Below are 19,365 nucleotides of genomic sequence, written 5' to 3' on the forward strand. Positions count from 1 at the left end.
CGGGAGAAGCCCTCAGCCCTCAGGGCACGGCGGCGCTCAGGGCGCGGGCCGGGCCGAGGGGAACGCTGTGGGAGCCGCGCCAGTGCGCGCCGCCGCTCCCCGGCAACACGGCGGCAGCGGCGCTGCTTTTCAACCGGGGGATTGGCGGTTGTGTTGTCTCTCCCACAGCACAGCGCCCGGGTCGGGCCGAGCCCCGCAGGACCAGGGACGCCGGCACAGCCCAGCGCTGCCCGCGCCAAACATGGCGGCGCTCGGGCGCGGGGAAAGATGGCTGCCGCGCGGCGGCTCGCTGCGCGCAGGCGCGTGGGGCTGGCTCGCCTCATCAGCGCGCGCCGGCAGCGGCGGCAGCGGCAAGGTACAGGGGCGGGAGGTGGGGGGGGGGGGCCGCGGGCCGGGCCCTCACGGGTCTGTGTGGGTCCCTCCGGGCCCGGTATCCATCAGCGGCCGCGCCCTCACGGGCCTGTGTGGGTCCCTCTGGGCCGGGCCCTCACGGGTCTGTGTGGGTCCCTGCGGACCGGGTATCCATCAGCGGCTGCGGGCCGGGCCCTCACGGGTCCGTGCGGGTCCCCCCGGTCCCTCACGGGTCCCTCCGAGCCCTCACGGCTCCGTGCGGGTCCCTCCGAGCCCTCACGGGTCCCCCCGGGCCCTCACGGGTCCGTGCGGGTCCTCCCGAGCCCTCACGGGTCCGTGCGGGTCCCCCCGGCCCCGCGTGTCCCGCAGCGGCCGCCGAACGCGGCGTGACCGTGTCCTGCCTCCCCGAGGTCCCTGTCGTGTTCCACACGGCGGAACGCGTAGAATAAAAGCCCCGAGTCCCGGCTTTCGGTGCTCGCCGCCCTCCCGTGCAGCGCCCTCCGGGCTCGGGGGCCTCGTGCGGGGCAGCGCCTCATGCTCGCGGTGCCGTGGTTTGACGCGGGTGCGGGCGGCGGTGCCCGCTGTGCTCTGGGGTGAGGCTGACGGTGGCAGGTGTTCCCCAGCCCGTCCCCAAGCCGGGACAGCGGCCGCTCCGGTGCGGAGCCCCGTCCCGCCGGCAGCTCCCGAGTGACGGGGCTGCGGGGAGCGGGGCAAGGAGCTGCCCTCCCGGGCTCGCCGCTAAGAGCCTGATGGTTGCTCCCGAAGCCCAGAGCCCGAAAGCCGGCCAGCCCCCGCTGCGAGCTCCCGGGGCGGGGCGGAGCGGCTGCTGCGGGAAACGAAACCGAAACGGAGCTCGCAGCCATCTTGGCCGTGCCCCGCTGCCTCTCGGCCGGGACGCGTTCTGCGGCTCGGCGTTTCTTTTTTTCCCTGTGTTTTCTCATAAAATAGTTTGGCGTGCGGATGAGATTGAGGTAAGAGCGTAGGTTTGTTTGGATTTTTTTTTTCCCCAAGGCCTTCATCGTGTTTTTGCGCTGCCCTTGGCTCAGGGAGCACTTGTAAAACGGGGTTACTGAGCAGGGGGGCAGCAGTGGGACAGCTGGGGAGGTGGGGACCTGCCGCTCTGCACTCAGCCTCCCCACGTTTGTTTTAAAAATACGTCCTGGTGAACGCAACCGAGTGCAGTTGTTTGATGGAAGTGAAATTTGAGTTGACCTTGAGGCGTTTGGTGAAGATGGGGAGCTTTCTAAAGATGAGACTTGGATCAGAAAAACTGTCTTTGTGATGGAGGGCACGGTGGAGCAGGCGGGACGGGACCCGGCAGTGTGTGTCATGTTGCATGTCTTTATCCTCTCAGTTTTTTAGCAAGCATTATCAGAAAATTAAAATATACTGGGCTGGATGCCTTATTTTTAAAAAGCATATTAATAGTTTAGTCTTACCCCTGTACCCCAGCACAGCTTTGTGTGATAGAGTGAAATTTGGGCTAATAATGGAAAAAAACTTGTTGTACCGTTGCCAGCTGCACACCTATCCAATTTCTCTGCATGTTATCACTTTCATTCCCCTCTCGTGTGATGTTTTACCTCTACAGGTCACATAGTATCCAGGGAGGAAAAGACACTTGGCGTTTCAGACTGTTTTGGCCATGAATCTGAAAATAATTGCAAGCCTGTTGCAGCTCTGTTCTGTGTGACCATGCAAGTTGCTTCAGCTCACCTCCTTGTAGTCCTTTACCTCCTCATGCCCCCATTTCTCAGGTTGCAAAGTAGGTCTGAGATTCTTCTGTCCCTTGAGGCAGTGGAGCTTGCTGTGTTTCAGGAGTGCATCCTGAGCAGGCCACCCTGCCCCGTGCTGGAATCAAGCCTAACAGGAGCAGTGTCAAAGCTGCTTCTTGGGATTGACTTCACTGCAGTTTGGGGCTGCTGGTTCTCTGCTGGGCAGCCAGAGTTTGTGGTTTTAGACTAATTTAGGCTCCTAGAGAAGTAGAAAAACAATTGACGAGTGAGAAGATGCTCGAAGCGCCTCAGTAGCTGGGAAGCTGTTTAAACTGCATTTCTGGAACGCTGTCGTTGTGAAAAGATGTCCTGAGCTCCTGTGTTTTTTCTCCTCAGGGCGGGAGAGTGTGGAGTGAGTGGCAGCTCCTGTCCTGGCTCAGCAGCAGCCTGGCTCCCCCGCGTGTCCCAGGAGTGCGCTATGCTCAGAGGCGCTGGGCGAGGCAGAGGCTCCTATCTCACCCGGCCAAGGCATAACTGCCCCAGCACTAACCGAGGTCCTTTTAACCACCCTCGTACCCCACAAGAAACTAATCGGGAAACCTTTTTACACCAGCAGCTGGTGACAGAGCAGGACGCTGAGGTCTCTGTGTTGCAGGGACAGGGATCGCACAAGGAGTGGCGCACCAGAGGCGGGCGAGCTGCGGCACCGGCTCCTGCAGGCAGAGGTCAGCCCAGGGCTGCAGCCCGTAGCTTCTCCAGCCAGTATCCCACTCTGCCTCGGTACTGCCCTCCGCAGCACCACCGGCAGGAGAACTCCAGGAGGGATTCTGACGCTGTGAGGTTGAATTTCCAAAGACTGTCTCTTGCTGGGCAAGACTATGAACAAGAAATTCTGAGTGTTTTCAGGCAGCTTGGGGAGGGGAGGACTTGCACGGCTCATGAGCTGGCACGTAAACTTAAAACTCAAAAGAAAGAGGTCAACCGTGTTTTGTATAAACTCCTCAGAGAAGGCAAGTTGCACAAAGAGGGGGAGACACCACCACTGTGGAGAATTGCCAGCCCTAGTTCAGGGAGAGAAAGAAGCCCTACTGACCACAGTGCCAGTTGCACAGATCCAGCAAATTTTGAGAGCAGAGGAGGAGAGCGGAGCGCATTTGGCTTGGGAGACACAGAGATGGCTGAGACAAAGGAGAAAATCTGCAACTACTTGTTCAGTGTGGTGGAAACAACAGCTCTCAATCTTGCCAAGAACATTGGGTTTTCGAGAGCCAAGGATGTTAATGCATTTCTTAGCGCTCTGGAAAAGCTGGGGGATGTCCACAAGCAGAATGCAACTCCACCACGGTGGTCCCTGACAAACAGGAAACGTGAGAGGATGCAGATGAGGCTGAAGGCCAGCACAATAATGCAGATGGCAGATGCCACACCTCCTGAGTCAGGTCTTCCCTCTTCCATTGTCCCTCCATGTCCCCCAGAGGTCACTGCAGCTTTGCCAGCAACGGTGAAAGAAGAAAGTGCAGAAAATGGGCAGCAGCCTTTGGGGCAGGCTGGTCAGGGCAGTGGCAGTGACACAGAAGCAGATGCACCTGAGGACACTAAGCCTGACTTCTCCAGTTTGAGTAGTTATGATAACTCAGAAAACAGCAAGTGGACCACAGATGAAATCCCAGATAATCTAAATGCTATCAACAAGCAGCCTGATAATTCAGAAAGCATCATGAATCCTCAGTCTTCCCCCAGTTGTGCTGCCCAGTTTGAAACTGCTTTCCCATGTACACCTGTAGAGAAACTGATAGCTTGTCAGGAGAAGAACCCAGTGAGTGGCCTTACTGAATATTCCCAGTACACATACCAACACTGTGATTTCATCATGCTGGAGCAGAATGGACCCTCTCATGAGCCACGGTGAGAAAATGTCCAGCCTTTTCTGAGCTCTTTTTCCATAAAATGATTTGACTTAAACTAAGTTCACCCACTCAGTGGTACTGAAGGGGCCTGCTATTAATGTTTCTTTCATTTCAGAAGGATTAGCCTGGTTGATTCCTTGCATCAGCTTAAAAAATAAAGCAAGGCTAAAGCTGAACCCTAGGCAGCCCAGTTTTGGCATTCCTCATTCTGAGCAGCAAAGATGGGATTGATTTCTTCACTACGTCCCACCTCAATTACTTGCCTTCAAATTTGACCATATGGAGGGAAGCTGGTATTTCTAAGCTGCCTCTCAAGATGGTCTTGGCCTGGAAATGGTGTAAAGGGAGCCCAGAACAAAGTGTTTGGGTGCAGGTGTCTTAAGTTAAACAAGGTGGCCCCAGTGTGTACATTTCTGTGTTGTAGCAGGTCAGAGCCAATTCTCTGAGCTGAGCATGTGGCATGACACAGCAGTTGGCTAAGTCAGTCTCTAGAGTCCCTTGCAGAGTCATGGCTGTTACTGAGCATAAGCAAGACTGAGAAAATCTCCATATGTGCCACACTGGAATATGTCAATAGATCTGCTAGACAGGAAAATTGGCCTAATTTCTAAAGATGGAGTCCCAGGGTTTTGTTATTTTGGGGTTTTGGGGTTTTTTTTAAGAAAGGAGCTGAATGGATTCAGTGCCATGGTCCCTCTCCTGGTTTGACCACTCTCCTCGGAAACAGATTTCCAGGGCTGGAGGGTGGAAGATCAACTTGTTTGTTAGAGGTCACAGGAATGGGGGAGGCAGAAATATCAAAGGCAAGAGGTTTATGTGAGGCAGCACCTTTCTGAGATGGGTGCCCTGGATAACCATGGAGAATGCCAGAGGGAGGAGTGACCCCCAAATGACCAGGTGCAAATGAAACAGTGCAGGCTGCTTTTGAGCTTCCTTACTCCTGGCCAGGAGCCACCACAGAGCTGCTGCCTGCATACACCCATTACCTGTTTCTGGCACCTGTGGTGGAACAAGGCAATTCATCCTGTTCCTTCAGAGCAAAACGTGGAGCTGCTTCTCTGTTGTGAACAGCTCTGGAAATGTAATGATGCAGTGCTGCTCAGGTACCCTTGGTATTTTTGTCTTCTGCTCATGGCAGCCTGGATTTACTCTCCCAGCTGGAGAGAATTTCTTCTCCTTTGAATTTCAAGAGCAGCCTTGCTTGCTCTGAGAAGACCACACATCTGCTTCTCAGTATGTCCCTTTGGTTTTCTCTTTCAAAGGTTTAAGTTCCAGGCAGTGATCAACGGGCGCCCATTCCCACCAGCAGAAGCAGGGAGCAAAAAATTGGCTAAGCAGGAGGCAGCAGCTAATGCCATGAAGGTCCTGATGAGTGAAGTGGAGAATGGAAGGCAAGGTGGAATTAAGTGTGAGGAGCCATTTCCCTCCAACAGCTCAGAACCAGAACTGGTGAGTCCTGTTTTCTTTACTTTGTGAGGCTGCTCAAACAGTATTGAGTCTGACACTGATTTCCTCCATCTTCTTGCTGTAGCCTTTGCAGCTGGAGCCAGAGGTGTCATCTGCAGCAGCTCACCTCAACCTGCTTCCTGGGAAGCACCCTATCAGCATATTAATGGAGTATGGTCAAAAATCAGGGAACATAATTGAATTCCAGCTGCTCTCTCAGGAAGGCCCACCTCATGATCCCAGGTATGGCATATTCTTGTCAGCTTTGAGGGAGGATGGAAATAATTCTTCAATGTCCTTCCCCTTTGGCATGCTGCCCACATTCCTGGACTTGTCACTGACCTAGCTGAGTGCTCCTCCTAGCCAAGGATTCTGGGCATGGCTTATCTAAGATATCTAGTTCCAGAAGGAGGCCCAAAGTGGTGCTCTTTCTCAGAGAAAGGATGTTGTTTTCCTTCTACCAGAGCAGGAGGGGGTTCCAGTCCTGTACCCTTCCTGGAGGTGCTCTACTGGAAGTGTTTAGGGCCATCACAGTAGAGTTCAATTGAAGATAAATTGGAGATAACCCAGCAGGATTTACCTGGAAGTGGGGACACGGGGATAGTAACCAGATTGAGACACTTATGGTTAACACTTTTCATGTACTATAATATCCTGTCAGGTTCAGCTACTGTGTGAAAATGGGTGACCAAATTTTCCCTGCTGTGGTAGGAAACAGCAAGAAGGGAGCAAAGCAAATGGCAGCAGAAGTTGCTGTGAAGATCCTTTCTGGAGAGTCTGTACCCCATGTCTTGCCTGAACAGGTATAAAGAGCTTTTTTATAAGACCCAAGTGTTTGGAATTGGGTGTTCCCCCCCTTTTATTTCCTATTCTGCTGGATTTCACCCCACAAGGTCATGTGGGGCAGAGGTTTGCTGCTGCTCTTGGCCTGCACTGAATGCAGCTGCTCAGTGTTTAACAGTCTTCTCCTGTCTAACTCTGCTCTAGCCTGTTGTGAAGCCCCTCAGTGACCAGTCCATGCACAATACTGCCACTCCAGATGAATCCAAAGTGGTGAAAACGAAGGGTGTTGGGGAGCTCATCAAATACCTGAACGTCAATCCTGTCAGTGGCCTGCTGGAATATGCCCGTTCCAATGGGTTTGCTGCAGAGTTCAAACTCATTGACCAGTCAGGACCTCCCCATGACCCCAAGTAAGTAGCAGCATCTGGCTGAAGGAAGTTTTGTGCTGCTGCTGTTGTCCTAGGAAAAGGGCAGAAAGCTCAAAATTGCTGATGCCTTTTGAGATGGCAGCAGGGCTAGCTGCTGCCTCTGCCGTAGCTTGTCCCTCTGATTCCCTCCTCTCTCCACTTTGAGAATGTAAAAACCAAACTGAAATCCACAGGTTCCTTGGTTTCCTTGTAGGTTTGTCTATCAGGCGAAGGTTGGAGGCCGCTGGTTCCCAGCTGTAACTGCACACAACAAAAAGCAGGGCAAGCAGGAGGCAGCTGATGCAGCACTCCGAGTCCTCATTGGGGAATCAGAGAAAACCGAGCGCATGGAAGGGATGAGCATCGCCGAGGTAAATCTTCTGCCAGAGCTGGGGCTGTGTCATAGTCCTGCCTATCCCCCTCCTCTCAGTCCAGCCAAAAAATGCTTTCAAAATCAGCTGTGATCCCTTTGTTCTCTGCAGCTGTTGATAACCTGATACGGTTTTCCTGAAGTGGGTTAGATGTCTCCTCAGGGCACAGGCGTACCCTTCTGTCCTACAGGCCTCTGCTTCAGGGCTAAATTATTATCAGATTCTTCCATAAGCTGCTAAAATGTCTTCCTGTTGGTAGAGTAGGAACATGGGTTTTTTAAATTATATTACTTTTTTATTATTTCTTCCACATTTCTTTGTGCTGCATTAAAAATTGTGTATCAGCTCAAAAAATCCATGCATCAGTTAAATGCAAAGCCCTGGTTATGTCAGGATGGCTTTCCCAAACTTGGGCTGATATAAATCACACTTAAGAGTGTTGTGAGCTCTGAAAAGCCTCATTCCAGGCAGCACAACTGGGCACAGCAGCTGGGGCTCTAAATAGCAAAGCCATCAGGGAGGATTTGTCAGTCAGCAGTGCTGGAGGAGATGGGTTGGTCTGCACTGGAATGACTGTGCACGCTCCTCACAGGCAGCCAGAGGAAGAATTCCTCCAAAGCCAGGAACAGATTTCCTTGGCTGAGTCTCTGCAAATAGGCAGGTTGGTTTTGTTCCTTCTTGCTCAGGGTTTTTCCTGCCATTCTCAGGAAGCCATTCCTCAGCCAGTGTCGCTTGCTGCTGTCTCTGATGTGGCTAAAGCAGAGCTCAAAGCCTTGTGTGAGGTTTTCCCAGAAATACCCAAAAGAGCTTCGCCCACCCTTGACACAGCACTGCCCAAAGCTCAGAGTTTTCTGTGCACTGCCTTCTGCTTGGAAAGCTGCTGCAGGTTAGCTCACTCTTGAGCTGTGTCGTGTGACCCGCCCGTGTCCTGTGCTGTTGTCCCTGTCCCAGCTCCCTGTGAGTGGCAGCACCCTGCACGACCAGCTGGCCATGCTGAGCCACCAGCGCTTCAACTCCCTCACGGCTCGCCTCCAGCACAGCCTGCTGGGCCGCAAGATCCTGGCTGCCATCATCATGAGGAGAGGAGATAAGGGCCTGGGAGTGGTGGTCAGCATCGGAACAGGTATGGACAGCTTCCTCCAGCACACTCTGAGCTCTCTTCCGTGCTAGGTTTCCCTGTCAGCTGTGCTGTAGGCTTCCTCAGAGGGTACAGAACGTTCCCAGGGCTCACATGGTGTCATGAGTGATCTGGTTAGAGAGAGAGAGAGAGGACAAAGCAAATGTGCCTGCAGCTATATTGCTCTTAATCTTTGCTTGCATTGCTGGGTCCTACTCTGTGCATCAGAGCGTGGGTTCCTTATGTGCCAGAGCACACGATCCCCCAGTTTCTCCCAGCTGCACGTACCTTATCTCCCTCCCTGCTTTGCTGCCAGGCTTCTACCAGGAGAGATGGGCTAAAAAGCCCTTGGGAAGGTACAGTCCCCCAAAACATATGGCAGTTTGAGTCTGTCTGTCCCTAAAGTGGTGTCCCTTTATTTTCTTAACTGCTTGTTATAATGATTTAATAGGCAGAGTGCTCGTGCTGGTGCTGCTGCTCAAGAGTCCAAAGAAATAGGACTTCTTCCCTCTGTCTCTGAAACCATCTTGGCTTTGATATCTGCCCTATTACTTAATTCTTTGTTTGTTTGTTTCAGGTAATCGCTGTGTGAAAGGAGAAGAGCTGAGCTTGAAGGGGGAGACAGTAAATGACTGCCATGCAGAAATCATTTCTCGAAGAGGCTTTGTGAGGTGAGAAAAGGGGAAACTCAAAAGGAAAAGGAGAGAGGCCTGCCAGGAGCTGCTCTCCCATTCTGGAGGGATGTGGCTGAAACACACACCTAGATTTTTGCTGTGCTGAGAGATGCTGTGGTCCTCAGACACTGTTCACTCATGTGTTGTTGAATGAGTTCATTCATACAGAGGGATGTTATTTTTGGTCAGAAGGGGCCATACCTGAATGATGCCCAAATAAGCACTGAATGGAGACTTGCCAGGAGCCCAAGGGCTGCATCTGTTATACTTAATATTAAGCCTCCTGCTGAAGCTGCTGAGGTGATGTACAGGGTGCTCTCCAGCCTGAGCACAGCTCCTGCCACACCAAGCCACTGCAAGCTTGGTCTCCTGGCCTTTCTGGGTCTGGGTGTAGAAGGATTCAGGAAAACATACTGCATATACTTTGCTAATTAACATGTTTTTCAGAGGCTGGAAGGGGTTTTCCCAGCTAAACTTCACAATTCTTTTCTTCCTCTCCTCTTCCCTTCCCACATTCACTGTGGCACTTTTTAGTTTTTGAAACCTAAAGTGAGATGAAGCTGGGCTGCTTGGTTAATGTTTGTCCTTCAGTTGTGAACAAAAAAAATCAGCTGCTTCCTCCAAGCCTTTGTGTGCTGCCACTGTGCTCTGCATTCCTCAGCAAGGGAAAGTGTTGAGGGCAGTCCCTGGGAAGTGATGAATCAGGATTGCATCTTGCTTACTGTCTGTTTCAGCTGTTAATCTTGACAGCAGTGGCTGCTCTGGCACAGCAGAGTGAACTCTGCCTCTCCTTGCAAAATCAGGCTCTGCTCAAGGACTGTCTGGGAGGCTGCAGTTCTTCTTTAGTCCTTGACACCATGTTGGAGACCTCAGGGTTTTCCCTGGCCAGAAGCAGCCATAAAAGACCCATCAGTGTAAACAGATCTTGGGCTCCTTCTGATACCCCTTCAGTTCAGCTGCCTGCAGGGTTGTTCACTTTTAATGCCAACTTGCTGTTGACTAAAGGTGCTGGTTAACAACCTTGAAGTCTTCTTCACACTGGGATCAGATGCATGAGAGCAGCACCAGCCAGGCTCCTTCTTTTCTCCTGCCAGAGCTTCCCTCAGCTTTCTGGACAGGCTTTTCTACTGCTTGTCCTCTGCATAGCAGAAAATCTGCTGGATTTTTTGCCCTTTTTGTGCATCAAGCATTGTTTGTTGGCTTCCCAGGCATCCTCAGGCACAGCTCCTGGTCTCTGCTCTTCCTTGTGGCAGGAATGGGTGATGTGGGGCCCTGCTGTCAGTTGAAGCACTTCTTCTCTGAGAGGCAGAGCAGCCTTTTGACAGGATGGTGTTTTTTTCAGGTTTCTTTACAGTGAACTGATGAAGTATGACCCATCCAATCCTTCCTCTGCAGAAGAGAGCATTTTTGAGCAAGCAGGAGGAAAGAAACTCAAAATAAAGAGCAGTGTTACCTTCCACCTCTACGTCAGGTTGGTGGAGGGGTTTGAATGACTGGCACTATCATGTCCCTGGTCCTGGCAGTTTCCTTGACAGTCACTGCTAACCAGGGAGAGTTTGTTTTCTAGCACAGCACCGTGTGGGGACGGAGCACTCTTTGATAAATCCTGCAGTGATCAGGCAAACGAGATGGGACAAGCCCAACATCAGCCTCTCTTTGAGAACCCCAAGCAAGGCAAGCTGCGGACCAAGGTGGAGAACGGTGAGTGCAATCACTCCCTGCACCATGGGGTGGCTTCAGTCCTCTCCTGGGAGCCTTTCTGGTGCTCCAGAGCTTCCTTACCCCACTCTGTTGTGGGATATGAAGCATTCAGGAACCAGAAGAGGTAGATGGAATGCTTTAGAGAGAGTCCCTTTCCCCTTCCCAGCTCTGCCTGTTGCACTGCCATCCTTGTGAAGTTTGCAGCTGAAGTTTGATGCAAAGCTCACATCTAGGTCTGTGTCCTGCCTTTCAAGCAAAGTTCTATTCTGCTTCAGCCATGTTGAAATGAATACTGAATGCCAGGTTGCTCCCTGAACCTGGTGTCAGGCTCCTGAGTTCACTCCGGGTATCCAGAAGTTTCTTGTGCAGTTGCTGATGGGGTTTTGATTTACTGAATATCTGACACTCTACAGAAAAGCTTTCTCCTTCTCTTGTGCAGGGGAAGGTACCATTCCTGTGGAGTCAAGTGACATTGTGCCCACGTGGGACGGGATCCAGCACGGGGAGCGGTTACGAACCATGTCCTGCAGTGACAAAATCTTACGCTGGAATATTCTTGGCTTGCAAGGAGCATTGCTGTCCCACTTCCTGGAGCCAGTTTACCTCCACTCTGTCACACTCGGTGCGAAACCCTCTGTCCTCTCGGGGTAAAACTAGGCTGCAGTGACAGCTCCTCTCACTCCCCGGTGTGATGGCAAAGTTTGTTTGTGGAGGGTGTAGGAGTAACAGACTGAAATGTCTTTCTTGGCAGAGCAGTTTGAAAATGCAGAGGGAGGTAGAGGATTTTAGGCTGTGGGTAGAGTCGGTGTCTCTGCAAAGTTCTGGATTTTTAGGAGGCATGTGTGATCTAGCAGAGTGAGACAAAAACTGCATGTTTGTGTTTTCAGTGAGGAATGTTGCAGTCTGTAGACCATTGTCTTGCACACCCAGGATACACATAGCTATGCTGATCCACATGCTGTGAGCAGTGCTACACTTTTTGGAGTTAGGCCAATCCATCGATGTTGGAATGTTGGGGGGCACAAGACAGATGATGGACTTTCACATCACCTGTGCCATCCTGTTCCTTCACACCTTCACCTCTGTCTCCACAGGTTACTTGTACAGTCAGGGTCACTTGACCCGTGCCATCTGCTGCCGCATGGAGAGGGATGGGAGCACACTGAAGGAAAAGCTCCAGGCTCCCTATCACATTAACCACCCTGAGGTACTGCAGCTGTAGCACTTCTTCATCTTGGTGGGACTGGGGGTCCCTGAGGTGCTCTACAGGTGGTGTTGTGCAGCAGCCCTTCAGCCAGGGACAAGAATTAGTGACCAGAAGCACAAAATCATACAATCAAGGGATATCCTGAGTTGAAAGGGACCCACAGTGTCTCATCAGGTCCGGCTCCTGGCCCTACACAGGACAGCCCCAAGAACTTGCCCTCTTAGTGTCACCCCACAGTTTGGGGGTTACTGGAATGTGTCAGTCTGGCAAAAAGGACACTAAAGTTGTCTCTCTAGCCTTCATCTCAGTAAGAACGTTTTCCTTGTGACTCTGGAAAGTTTGGGATGAGCTAAAACTGTGAGGGATGAAAGGGGCAAGAGACTCAGGCAGCAGGTTAAGCTTCCTTCCTGTGCAGGTTGGGCGAGTCAGCGTGTATGACTCTGCAAGGCAGACGGGCAAGACCAAGGAGTCATCAGTGAACTGGTGTCTTGCTGATGAAAGCGAAGTTGAAATCTTGGATGGCACCAAAGGGAAAGTAGATGGGTAAGAGGAGCCTTTCCTGACACTGCCTTTTCCTGATGCTGTCTGAGGGAAGGGGGGGCAGCTCTGAGGTGGGGAGTACACCCTGCACTGTTACAGCACCCTACACATGGGGAGGGTTGGATAGAGGAATTTTAAACAGACAGAAGCAAGCACTCCTGAAGGAAAACAAAATGTTGCCTGCCTGGACCCCACCACTGAGCCCTGCCAAGCCCAGAGCTCCTCCAGAATGGGATTTTCCCTGCTTCTCTTGGCTCTTCTCAGTGTCCTGTCCCTCATTGCTGTCATTGTCTTCCTGCCCAGTGTGAAGCTGGAGGTGTCTCGTGTGTCCAAGAGGAAAATGTTCACCCTGTTCCAGCAGCTCTGTGCAAAGAACAACCGCAGAGACCTGCAGGGCTTCTCTGTGTACTCGGATGCCAAGAAGGCAGCCACAGCTTACCAGGCAGCCAAGCAGAGCTTCTTCAGCACGCTGCAAGAGCTGGGCTACGGCAGCTGGATCCGCAAACCCCAGGAGGAAGAAAATTTCTCTGTCCTTGATGTGTGAGGAAGCACTCTGCAAGGACTGGGGGGTGCACAGGCTGTGCATGGCTGTGCTCATCCCTCTTTCACCACATTTTTGGAAGTGGGATCAGGACTGTGCAGTGGTTTCTTCATAGGCCTGGCTGCCTTGTCACTGTCACCCAGACCCTGTGTTTTTAAAATGTGCATGTAAATGATTCTCCTGTTTTTTTAAAGCAAGGGCAGGCTCAGTCCCTATTTGCTTTTTTATAGTTTTGTCCCCCCTCCTTTATTGTTTTTTAAGGAAGGTACAAGAAACCGGAGGAATTTTCAAGACTGTGAGCTTGAAACCTTTGGACCATGTACTGCAAATCCCTCTGGCAGGTTTTGAAGCAAATTTTCTCCTTTGAGATTAAAAAAAAAAAAATCAGGCTGTTTGACTGGTTTTCTGTGTCTCTCTTGGAAGATGACTGGCAGCCCAGCCAAGCTGGGACATGGGCCTCAGTGTGCAGCCGTAGGACCAGCATAACATTAAGAAGAAAATTTCAGCATTGTTGGCCATGGGTGTGTTGATTCCCACTGAGGTGAAGAGGGGGCCGTGGTGGGGTTTGGAGAGGGACAGAGATGAGTTAGTGTTTGCTGAATGATGAAGGGAGCCAGGTGGAGTTTGGAATTGAACCTCTTACCTCAAGCCCAGGGCTCATTGGGCAGAGCTGAGCCCGTGAGGGCTGGGCTCTGAAATGCTGGGGCAGGGCCATCCCTGCTCCTTCCCTCACTGCCAGCTCTAGGACAGGATGGGCTGAGGATGGGGTGTCCTGTCTTCAGTCTGGACCCCAGTGGTGGCTGCAGGCCCTGTCCTGTGTCTGTGTGAGCTGAGCCACAGGCCAGAGCTGCTGGTGGAAGGTGAGAAGTAGCAATGCTGAGCCATCCAACAGCAAGTTTATTGGGTGCTGTTGAGGCAGCCCTTTTCCCTGTACAAGGCAAATGCTGGCTTTCCTTGGGATGAGAGCTGTCTGTCCTGTCTCAGAGAGACAAGACCTGTTAGCATGGAAGTACAGCCCAGTGAGGAGCCTGAGGCTGGGAGCAGGACCCAGCTCTGGCTGTGGATCTCCACAGGACAGCCAGGCTGGGGCCACGCAGGGTCAGCACTTGCTGGAAGCCCAGCTGTCACATGTTCCCCCTGCCTGCAGCTGCCCGTGGGCATCCACTGCCACACAGAGCTGTGGGGGGAAGGAACTGCCTTGGCACCCAGCCCAGGGCAGGGCTGGGGGCTCCTCTCTCTCCAGCTGCTCAGTTCTGAGGCTGTGGGGGCTCCTGCTGTGCTCCCCACACCTTCCCAGTACTGACAGCTCCCCACTCCCCCCCGGGGCACAGCAGGACCCCCCCATCCTGCACTCCCTGAGGTTGGACCAGCAGCAGAGGAGGCACAGAGGTGGGATGAACTGGGACCAGCCCTGAAATGGGGCTGCTTTAGGATCAAATCCCTTACCATTTAGGTATTGGGGTGCACCCCTGAGCTCCGGGAGCAGCAGCTGCAGCAGCTGGGATTTCTCTGGCTGGGTGAAGTGCCGGGATTTAAATTAATTTCTAGCGTGCAGCTTCCCCTGGCCCTGTGTGTTGCCAGGCCCCGCCACCACCACTCCCCCCAGCCCCGGGGATTAGTGGTATTTATAGCAAACACTCCATCTCAGTTTTCCCCAACGAGGCCAATTCCTGCTGGCCAAGGGAGTGCAGGCAGTGCTGCTGGCCATGGTGTCAGCCCAGTGACCCACGGTGGGGCCAGCAGCTCCCAGCTTGGGTTGATTAATTGTGTTTTCCTTTTCCTTGTGCCTGCTCTTGGCTCCAGCACGCAGAGCCTGGAGTGGAACAGAAGATGGAGCTGGAGCAGCCCCTGGCACTTGCTGCCCTTGCCCTGCCTGCAGGTAGAACATAAAAATAGCCTCATCCTGCTTGGTCCGTGTGTTCACTCGGAGCCAGAGCTGAGCAGCTCTGCCTCTGCTCCTGCTCTGTCATCTCCTGGGAGCCCCAGAGCTGGCACAGGGCTTGGCAGCACCAGCTGGAGCCAGGGGCTGCCCACTGAGCCTGGGGCTCTGGCCCCACATGGTGTGAGAAGAGATGCAGGGAGGGACTGGTGCTCCCAGGAGCAGGGGAGAGAGCTGAGCATGCCCCCATGGATCAGGTTTCACGCTCCTTTGCTCTCTCCCTCGGCAGCTGGGATTTTCCTCTCACAGAGATGATGCCTCCCTAGCCTCTTACCTTGGTCACAGACAGCCAGAGTCACCCCAGCCCGGCTGCATCCTGCTCTCTCAGGCCTGCAGAGCACAGTGTGGGATGAAATGACACCAGATGGAACCAGCCCGCTCCTGTGGGAGTATTTATTGGTTTGCAGGGGCTGCCTGAGCCCAGTGCCCAGCTCTGTGGCCCTGGGACTGGCTGTTCCCCATGCTATTTGGAGGTGGGGGTGCCCTGGCCAAGCTGCAGCAGGGAGTTGGTGGTGTAGTTCTGGAAGAGGGGCTGCAGGAACATGCCAACGGTGCCAAAGACACAGACGAAGACGAAGATCCAGAGGAAGAGGCGGTCGATGACCATGGCCACGTACTTCCAGTCCTCACTCACCTGCACGGGGTTGGGAGAAATGCTGGGTCAGGCTGGGGCCTTGGGTATTGCCTGACACTGCCCCAGCTGGGGATTTGGCATATCTCAGAGCCTCCAATCTGCTCCCTCAGCACTGCAGCTCCTGGGGCTGCCTGCCAGCCTGCTGTGGGCCTCATGGGGCTCATCCCCCTGCTGTCACCCGCACTGCTGAGCCCAGGAAACATCTCCCCAGCGGGCAGGGCTGGGAGGGGACTCTGCAGAATCTGCAGCCTGACTGCCGTGCAGGGCCAGGCCTCCTGCGAGCCTCCAGAGCAGCTGCTTCAGCCTGGGACTGCAGTGGTGGGTCAGGGATCAGTGCTGGACCTCACTGGGCATGGGGCCAGGCAGGGATCCCCTTGTGCACATCACTGCCTGTGGTGCAGCCGTGAGCCAGAACACACTCTGCACCCCCTAGCTCTGCCTGCAACCCCAGCTCTGGCCAGCCTGAGCACTGCACCCTCCCAAATGCACACCACCCCCAGCTCTGGCCACCCTGAGCACTGTCCCACTCCCTCTGGCCACCCTGAGCACTGCCCCCAGCTCTGGCCACTCGGAGCACTGTCCCCAGCTCTGGCCACCCTGAGCACTGCCCCAATCCCTCTGGCCACTCTGAGCACTGCCCACTCCCTCTGACCACCCTGAGCACTGCCCCACTCCCTCTGGCCACCCTGAGCACTGCCCCCAGCTCTGGCCACCCTGAGCACTGCCCCAATCCCTCTGGCTACTCTGAGCACTGCCCCCAGCTCTGGCCACCCTGAGCACTGCCCCAATCCCTCTGACCACCCTGAGCACTGCCCCCAGCTCTGGCCACCCTCAGCACTGCCCCAATCCCTCTGTCCACCCTGAGCACTGCCCCACTCCCTCTGGCCACCCTGAGCACTGCCCCCAGCTCTGGCCACCCTGAGCACTGCCCCACTCCCTCTGGCCACCCTGAGCACTGTCCCCAGCTCTGGCCACCCTGAGCACTGCCCCACTCCCTCTGGCCACCCTGAGCACTGCCCATTCCCAAATGCACACTGCCCCCAGCTCTGGCCACTCTGAGCACTGCCCACTCCCTCTGGCCACCCTGAGCACTGCCCACTCCCAGATGCACACTGCCCCCAGCTTTGACCACCCTGAGCACTGCCCAAATCCCTCTGTTCATCCTGAGCACTGCCCACTCCCTCTGGCCACCTTGAGTACTGCCCCCTCCCAGATGCACACAGCCCCCAGCTCTGGCCACCCTGAGCACTGCCCCAGTCCCTCTGGCCACCCTGAGCACTGCCCCCAGCTCTGGCCACCCTGAGCACTGCCCCAATCCCTCTGACCACCCTGAGCACTGCCCCCAGCTCTGGCCACCCTGAGCACTGCCCACTCCCTCTGGCCACCCTGAGCACTGTCCCCAGCTCTGGCCACCCTCAGCACTGCCCCCAGCTCTGGCCACTCTGAGCACTGCCCCCAGCTCTGGCCACCCTGAACACTGCCCCACTCCCTCTGGCCACTCTGAGCACTGCCCCCAGCTCTGGCCACCCTCAGCACTGCCCCAATCCCTCTGTCCACCCTGAGCACTGCCCCAGTCCCTCTGGCCACCCTGAGCACTGCCCCCTCCCAGCCTCCCCCCTCGACTTACGCTCTGGTCGTCGTCCTCGCTGCGCATGTGGTCAGCGATGAAGCGCACGCCGTCCACCGCCTCCTCCAGCCCACAGCTGCAGCCCGCCGCGGGGCCCGGCGCCTGGCCCTGCCTCTCCCGGTAGCCGTTGAGCCCCTCGGCCTTGGCAGCGCCCGGGTTGGCGTAGCAGGTGCAGCTGTGGGCACCGGCCTGCACGAAGAGGGCGGCGGCGGCGGCGCGCTCCTGCGTGTGCCGGCGCTGGCGCAGGCGCTGGCGGGCGCAGCTCTGGCGCGGCTGCTTCATGAAGAGCAGCGCCGGGAGCTTGTGGAGGAAGAGGGTGCGGACCCAGGGCGGCATGGTGTGCGTGGTGGGCGAGCGGTGGTGCACGTTGAGGACGCAGACGCTGGTGACGATGGAGAAGGTCACCAGCACCATGGTGAACATGAGGTACTTGCCCACCAGTGGCACGTCCAGCGAGGTGGGCGGCACGATCTTGGAGATGAGCAGGAGGAAGACGGTGAGGGCGAGCAGGACGGAGATGCAGAGCGTCATCTTCTCGCCGCAGTCGGACGGGAGGTAAAACACAAGGATGGCCAGGGAGGTAATGAGGATGCAGGGGATGATGAGGTTGATGGTGTAGAAGAGCGGCTTGCGCCGAATGATGAAGTCATACGTGATGTCCACGTAGGTGGAGTCGTCGGGGTTCTCGTTGCGCCGCCCCGGCAGCGCCACGATGTCCCACTCGCCGCTGGGCGTGAAGTCGTCCAGGCTGGCCACCTCGCTCTTCAGCACCAGGTCGATCTCGGTGCGGTCGTAGGTCCAGGAGCGGAACTTCATGGTGCAGTTCTGCTGGTCGAAGGGGAAGTGCTTCACCTCGATCTTGCAGGCGCTCTTGTAGATGGCAGGTGGCAGCCAGAAGATGCTGCCGTCGTAGGAGATCACCGCGTTGGAGTAAAAGGAGACCTCGTACATCCCATCGGCGCTGGGGCGAGGACATGCTGTCAGTCCTGCTGTTGCCAGCCCCAGCGCTGCAACAACACAGCCCCCTGCCCTGGGTGGGGCTGGGGAACACGTAGCCCCCCCCTAAAAATGACCTACTTGTTGTAGAGCACCACGTCAGGCAGCCAGATGTGCTTGGAGGGCAGGCGGACCTTCTTCATGTTGTCAAAGTCCTCGGGCTTCCACGTGAGGCGATAGTCCTCCCACTCCTGGGGACAGGTGGGATCAGGACAGGGGCAGGGGGGTGGTTCAGGACAGGGGGGACACGGGGGTGCCACACAGGCTTGATGGGGGGCTATACAGGGCAGGGTAGATATTAGGGTCCCACACAGGATGTATGGGATAGGGGTGGGTCTCAAGGCAGGAGAGAAAATGTCCCCATTTTCGCCCCGATTTTGCCCCAATTTCGCCAAAATTTAGGGGTTTGTGGGAGGTTTGTGGGAGGCGGGGTGGACACAGGGGTCTCAGGGCCACGTCAGAGTCCCTAGGGTGCCCACCTGGGTCAGCCAGACATTCGTGGTCATGATCTGCTCCCGCTCGTGCTGCAGAGACAGAAGGGCCAGTCACCCAGGGAGGCTGCCGGGAGGCTTTGGGGCCCCCTGGCTTGCCCCGGGGTGGGGTTGGGGAGCAGAGCCCCGTCCAACTCACCACGCTGATGAGCTGCGCCAGCGACACCATCAGCTGCACGGTGACCAGCTCCGAGCCGTTGGTGGCCGGCCGGATCAGCTTGTTGTAGCGAGCAGGGTCCAGCAGGTACTCGACCAGCCGCTCCTCCGTGTCCGTGCCCAGGCTCCCTGCGGCACGGCCGAGCCTCAGCGCCACGCTGCCAGGCAGGGCCCCCCTCCAGGCTCCGGGGACCCCCGGGACGGAGCCCGCACCGGGTGTGGGGCTCTGCCCGGCAGCCCCGGGGCGGGGATGGTGGGGTGCGTGCTGATGGCGGTGTCACAGCGGCGCCGTGAGTGGGGGGCGAGCGGCTGCACAGCGCCGGGGGTCCCTCCGCTCCCCGTTCCCTCCCCGTTCCTGCGGCTCGCTGCCCACCCGGTGGCACCGGCAGCGCGGTACCGGCGCCGCCCCGGACCCGAACCGTGCAACAGGCGCAGCCCCCGGGCCCGGCCCGCTGCCCTCCCCGCCCGTGCCGGTGCCATGCCCCGGAGCCGCGGCACTTACGTCGGAGGGCGGCGAGCAGGCAGAGGACGCGGAGCAGCGCCATGGGGGCGGCCCGGTACCGGCGCCCGGCGCTGTCCGCGGTGCTGGCCGGGCGCTGTCCGCGGTGCTGGAGCCGGCGGCGGCGGCCCGGGCGGGGCGGCCCCGGGCGGGAGGCGGTGCCGGGGCCGTCCCGTGCTCCGGCTCCGCCGCCGTCACCGCCGCCGTCACCGGGGCCGCCCCCGCCTCCGCCCCGCCGCGGCCCGGCGACACGGCGGCGGGCT

At 56.1% G+C, this 19,365-nt stretch overlaps 2 protein-coding genes across 6 annotated transcripts; one reads left to right on the forward strand and one right to left on the reverse strand.

Annotated features, from left to right (window-relative positions):
- On the forward strand, positions 1 to 13,153 carry ADAR (adenosine deaminase RNA specific). Of its 5 annotated transcripts, none has more exons than XM_064401398.1 (15): positions 1 to 355; positions 2,463 to 3,971; positions 5,236 to 5,422; positions 5,505 to 5,662; positions 6,081 to 6,222; positions 6,407 to 6,612; positions 6,824 to 6,980; positions 7,932 to 8,103; positions 8,675 to 8,768; positions 10,114 to 10,242; positions 10,339 to 10,472; positions 10,912 to 11,094; positions 11,567 to 11,679; positions 12,095 to 12,222; positions 12,523 to 13,151. In XM_064401398.1, the coding sequence occupies exons 2-15, from the start codon at positions 2,545 to 2,547 to the stop codon at positions 12,761 to 12,763; spliced, it is 3,471 nt and encodes a 1,156-aa protein (XP_064257468.1). In that variant the 5' UTR covers positions 1 to 355; positions 2,463 to 2,544; the 3' UTR covers positions 12,764 to 13,151. The 5 variants fall into 5 exon arrangements, 4 of the variants coding, with proteins under 4 accessions (XP_064257468.1, XP_064257466.1, XP_064257467.1 ...); XM_064401396.1 differs by lacking the exon at positions 1 to 355 and adding an exon at positions 815 to 1,322 and having other exon boundaries at positions 12,523 to 13,153; XM_064401397.1 differs by lacking the exon at positions 1 to 355 and adding an exon at positions 828 to 1,322 and having other exon boundaries at positions 1,943 to 3,971.
- Positions 13,154 to 15,078: 1,925 nt separating this feature from the next.
- CHRNB2 (cholinergic receptor nicotinic beta 2 subunit) lies at positions 15,079 to 19,304 on the reverse strand. Its single transcript, XM_064401411.1, has 6 exons — positions 19,106 to 19,304; positions 18,587 to 18,732; positions 18,436 to 18,480; positions 18,038 to 18,147; positions 16,961 to 17,921; positions 15,079 to 15,333 (listed from the first exon to the last, which is right to left on the reverse strand). The coding sequence occupies exons 1-6, from the start codon at positions 19,146 to 19,148 to the stop codon at positions 15,163 to 15,165; spliced, it is 1,476 nt and encodes a 491-aa protein (XP_064257481.1). The 5' UTR covers positions 19,149 to 19,304; the 3' UTR covers positions 15,079 to 15,162.
- Between the last annotated feature and the right edge of the window lie 61 nt (positions 19,305 to 19,365).

Source organism: Passer domesticus, chromosome 32, assembly GCF_036417665.1.
Source record: "Passer domesticus isolate bPasDom1 chromosome 32, bPasDom1.hap1, whole genome shotgun sequence".
NCBI lineage: Eukaryota > Metazoa > Chordata > Aves > Passeriformes > Passeridae > Passer > Passer domesticus.

Excerpts from the sequence above, each read along its gene's own strand:
- CHRNB2 (XM_064401411.1), bottom strand. The coding sequence starts at position 19,148 with ATGGCGCTGCTCCGCGTCCTCTGCCTGCTCGCCGCCCTCCGAC. Across the intron at positions 18,481-18,586 it reads TGGCGCAGCTCATCAGCGTG|CACGAGCGGGAGCAGATCAT; the intron begins GTGAGTTGGACG and ends CTGTCTCTGCAG. Across the intron at positions 18,148-18,435 it reads CGAATGTCTGGCTGACCCAG|GAGTGGGAGGACTATCGCCT; the intron begins GTGGGCACCCTA and ends ACCTGTCCCCAG.
- ADAR (XM_064401396.1), top strand. Across the intron at positions 8,104-8,674 it reads GGTGGTCAGCATCGGAACAG|GTAATCGCTGTGTGAAAGGA; the intron begins GTATGGACAGCT and ends TGTTTGTTTCAG. Across the intron at positions 8,769-10,113 it reads TCTCGAAGAGGCTTTGTGAG|GTTTCTTTACAGTGAACTGA; the intron begins GTGAGAAAAGGG and ends TGTTTTTTTCAG.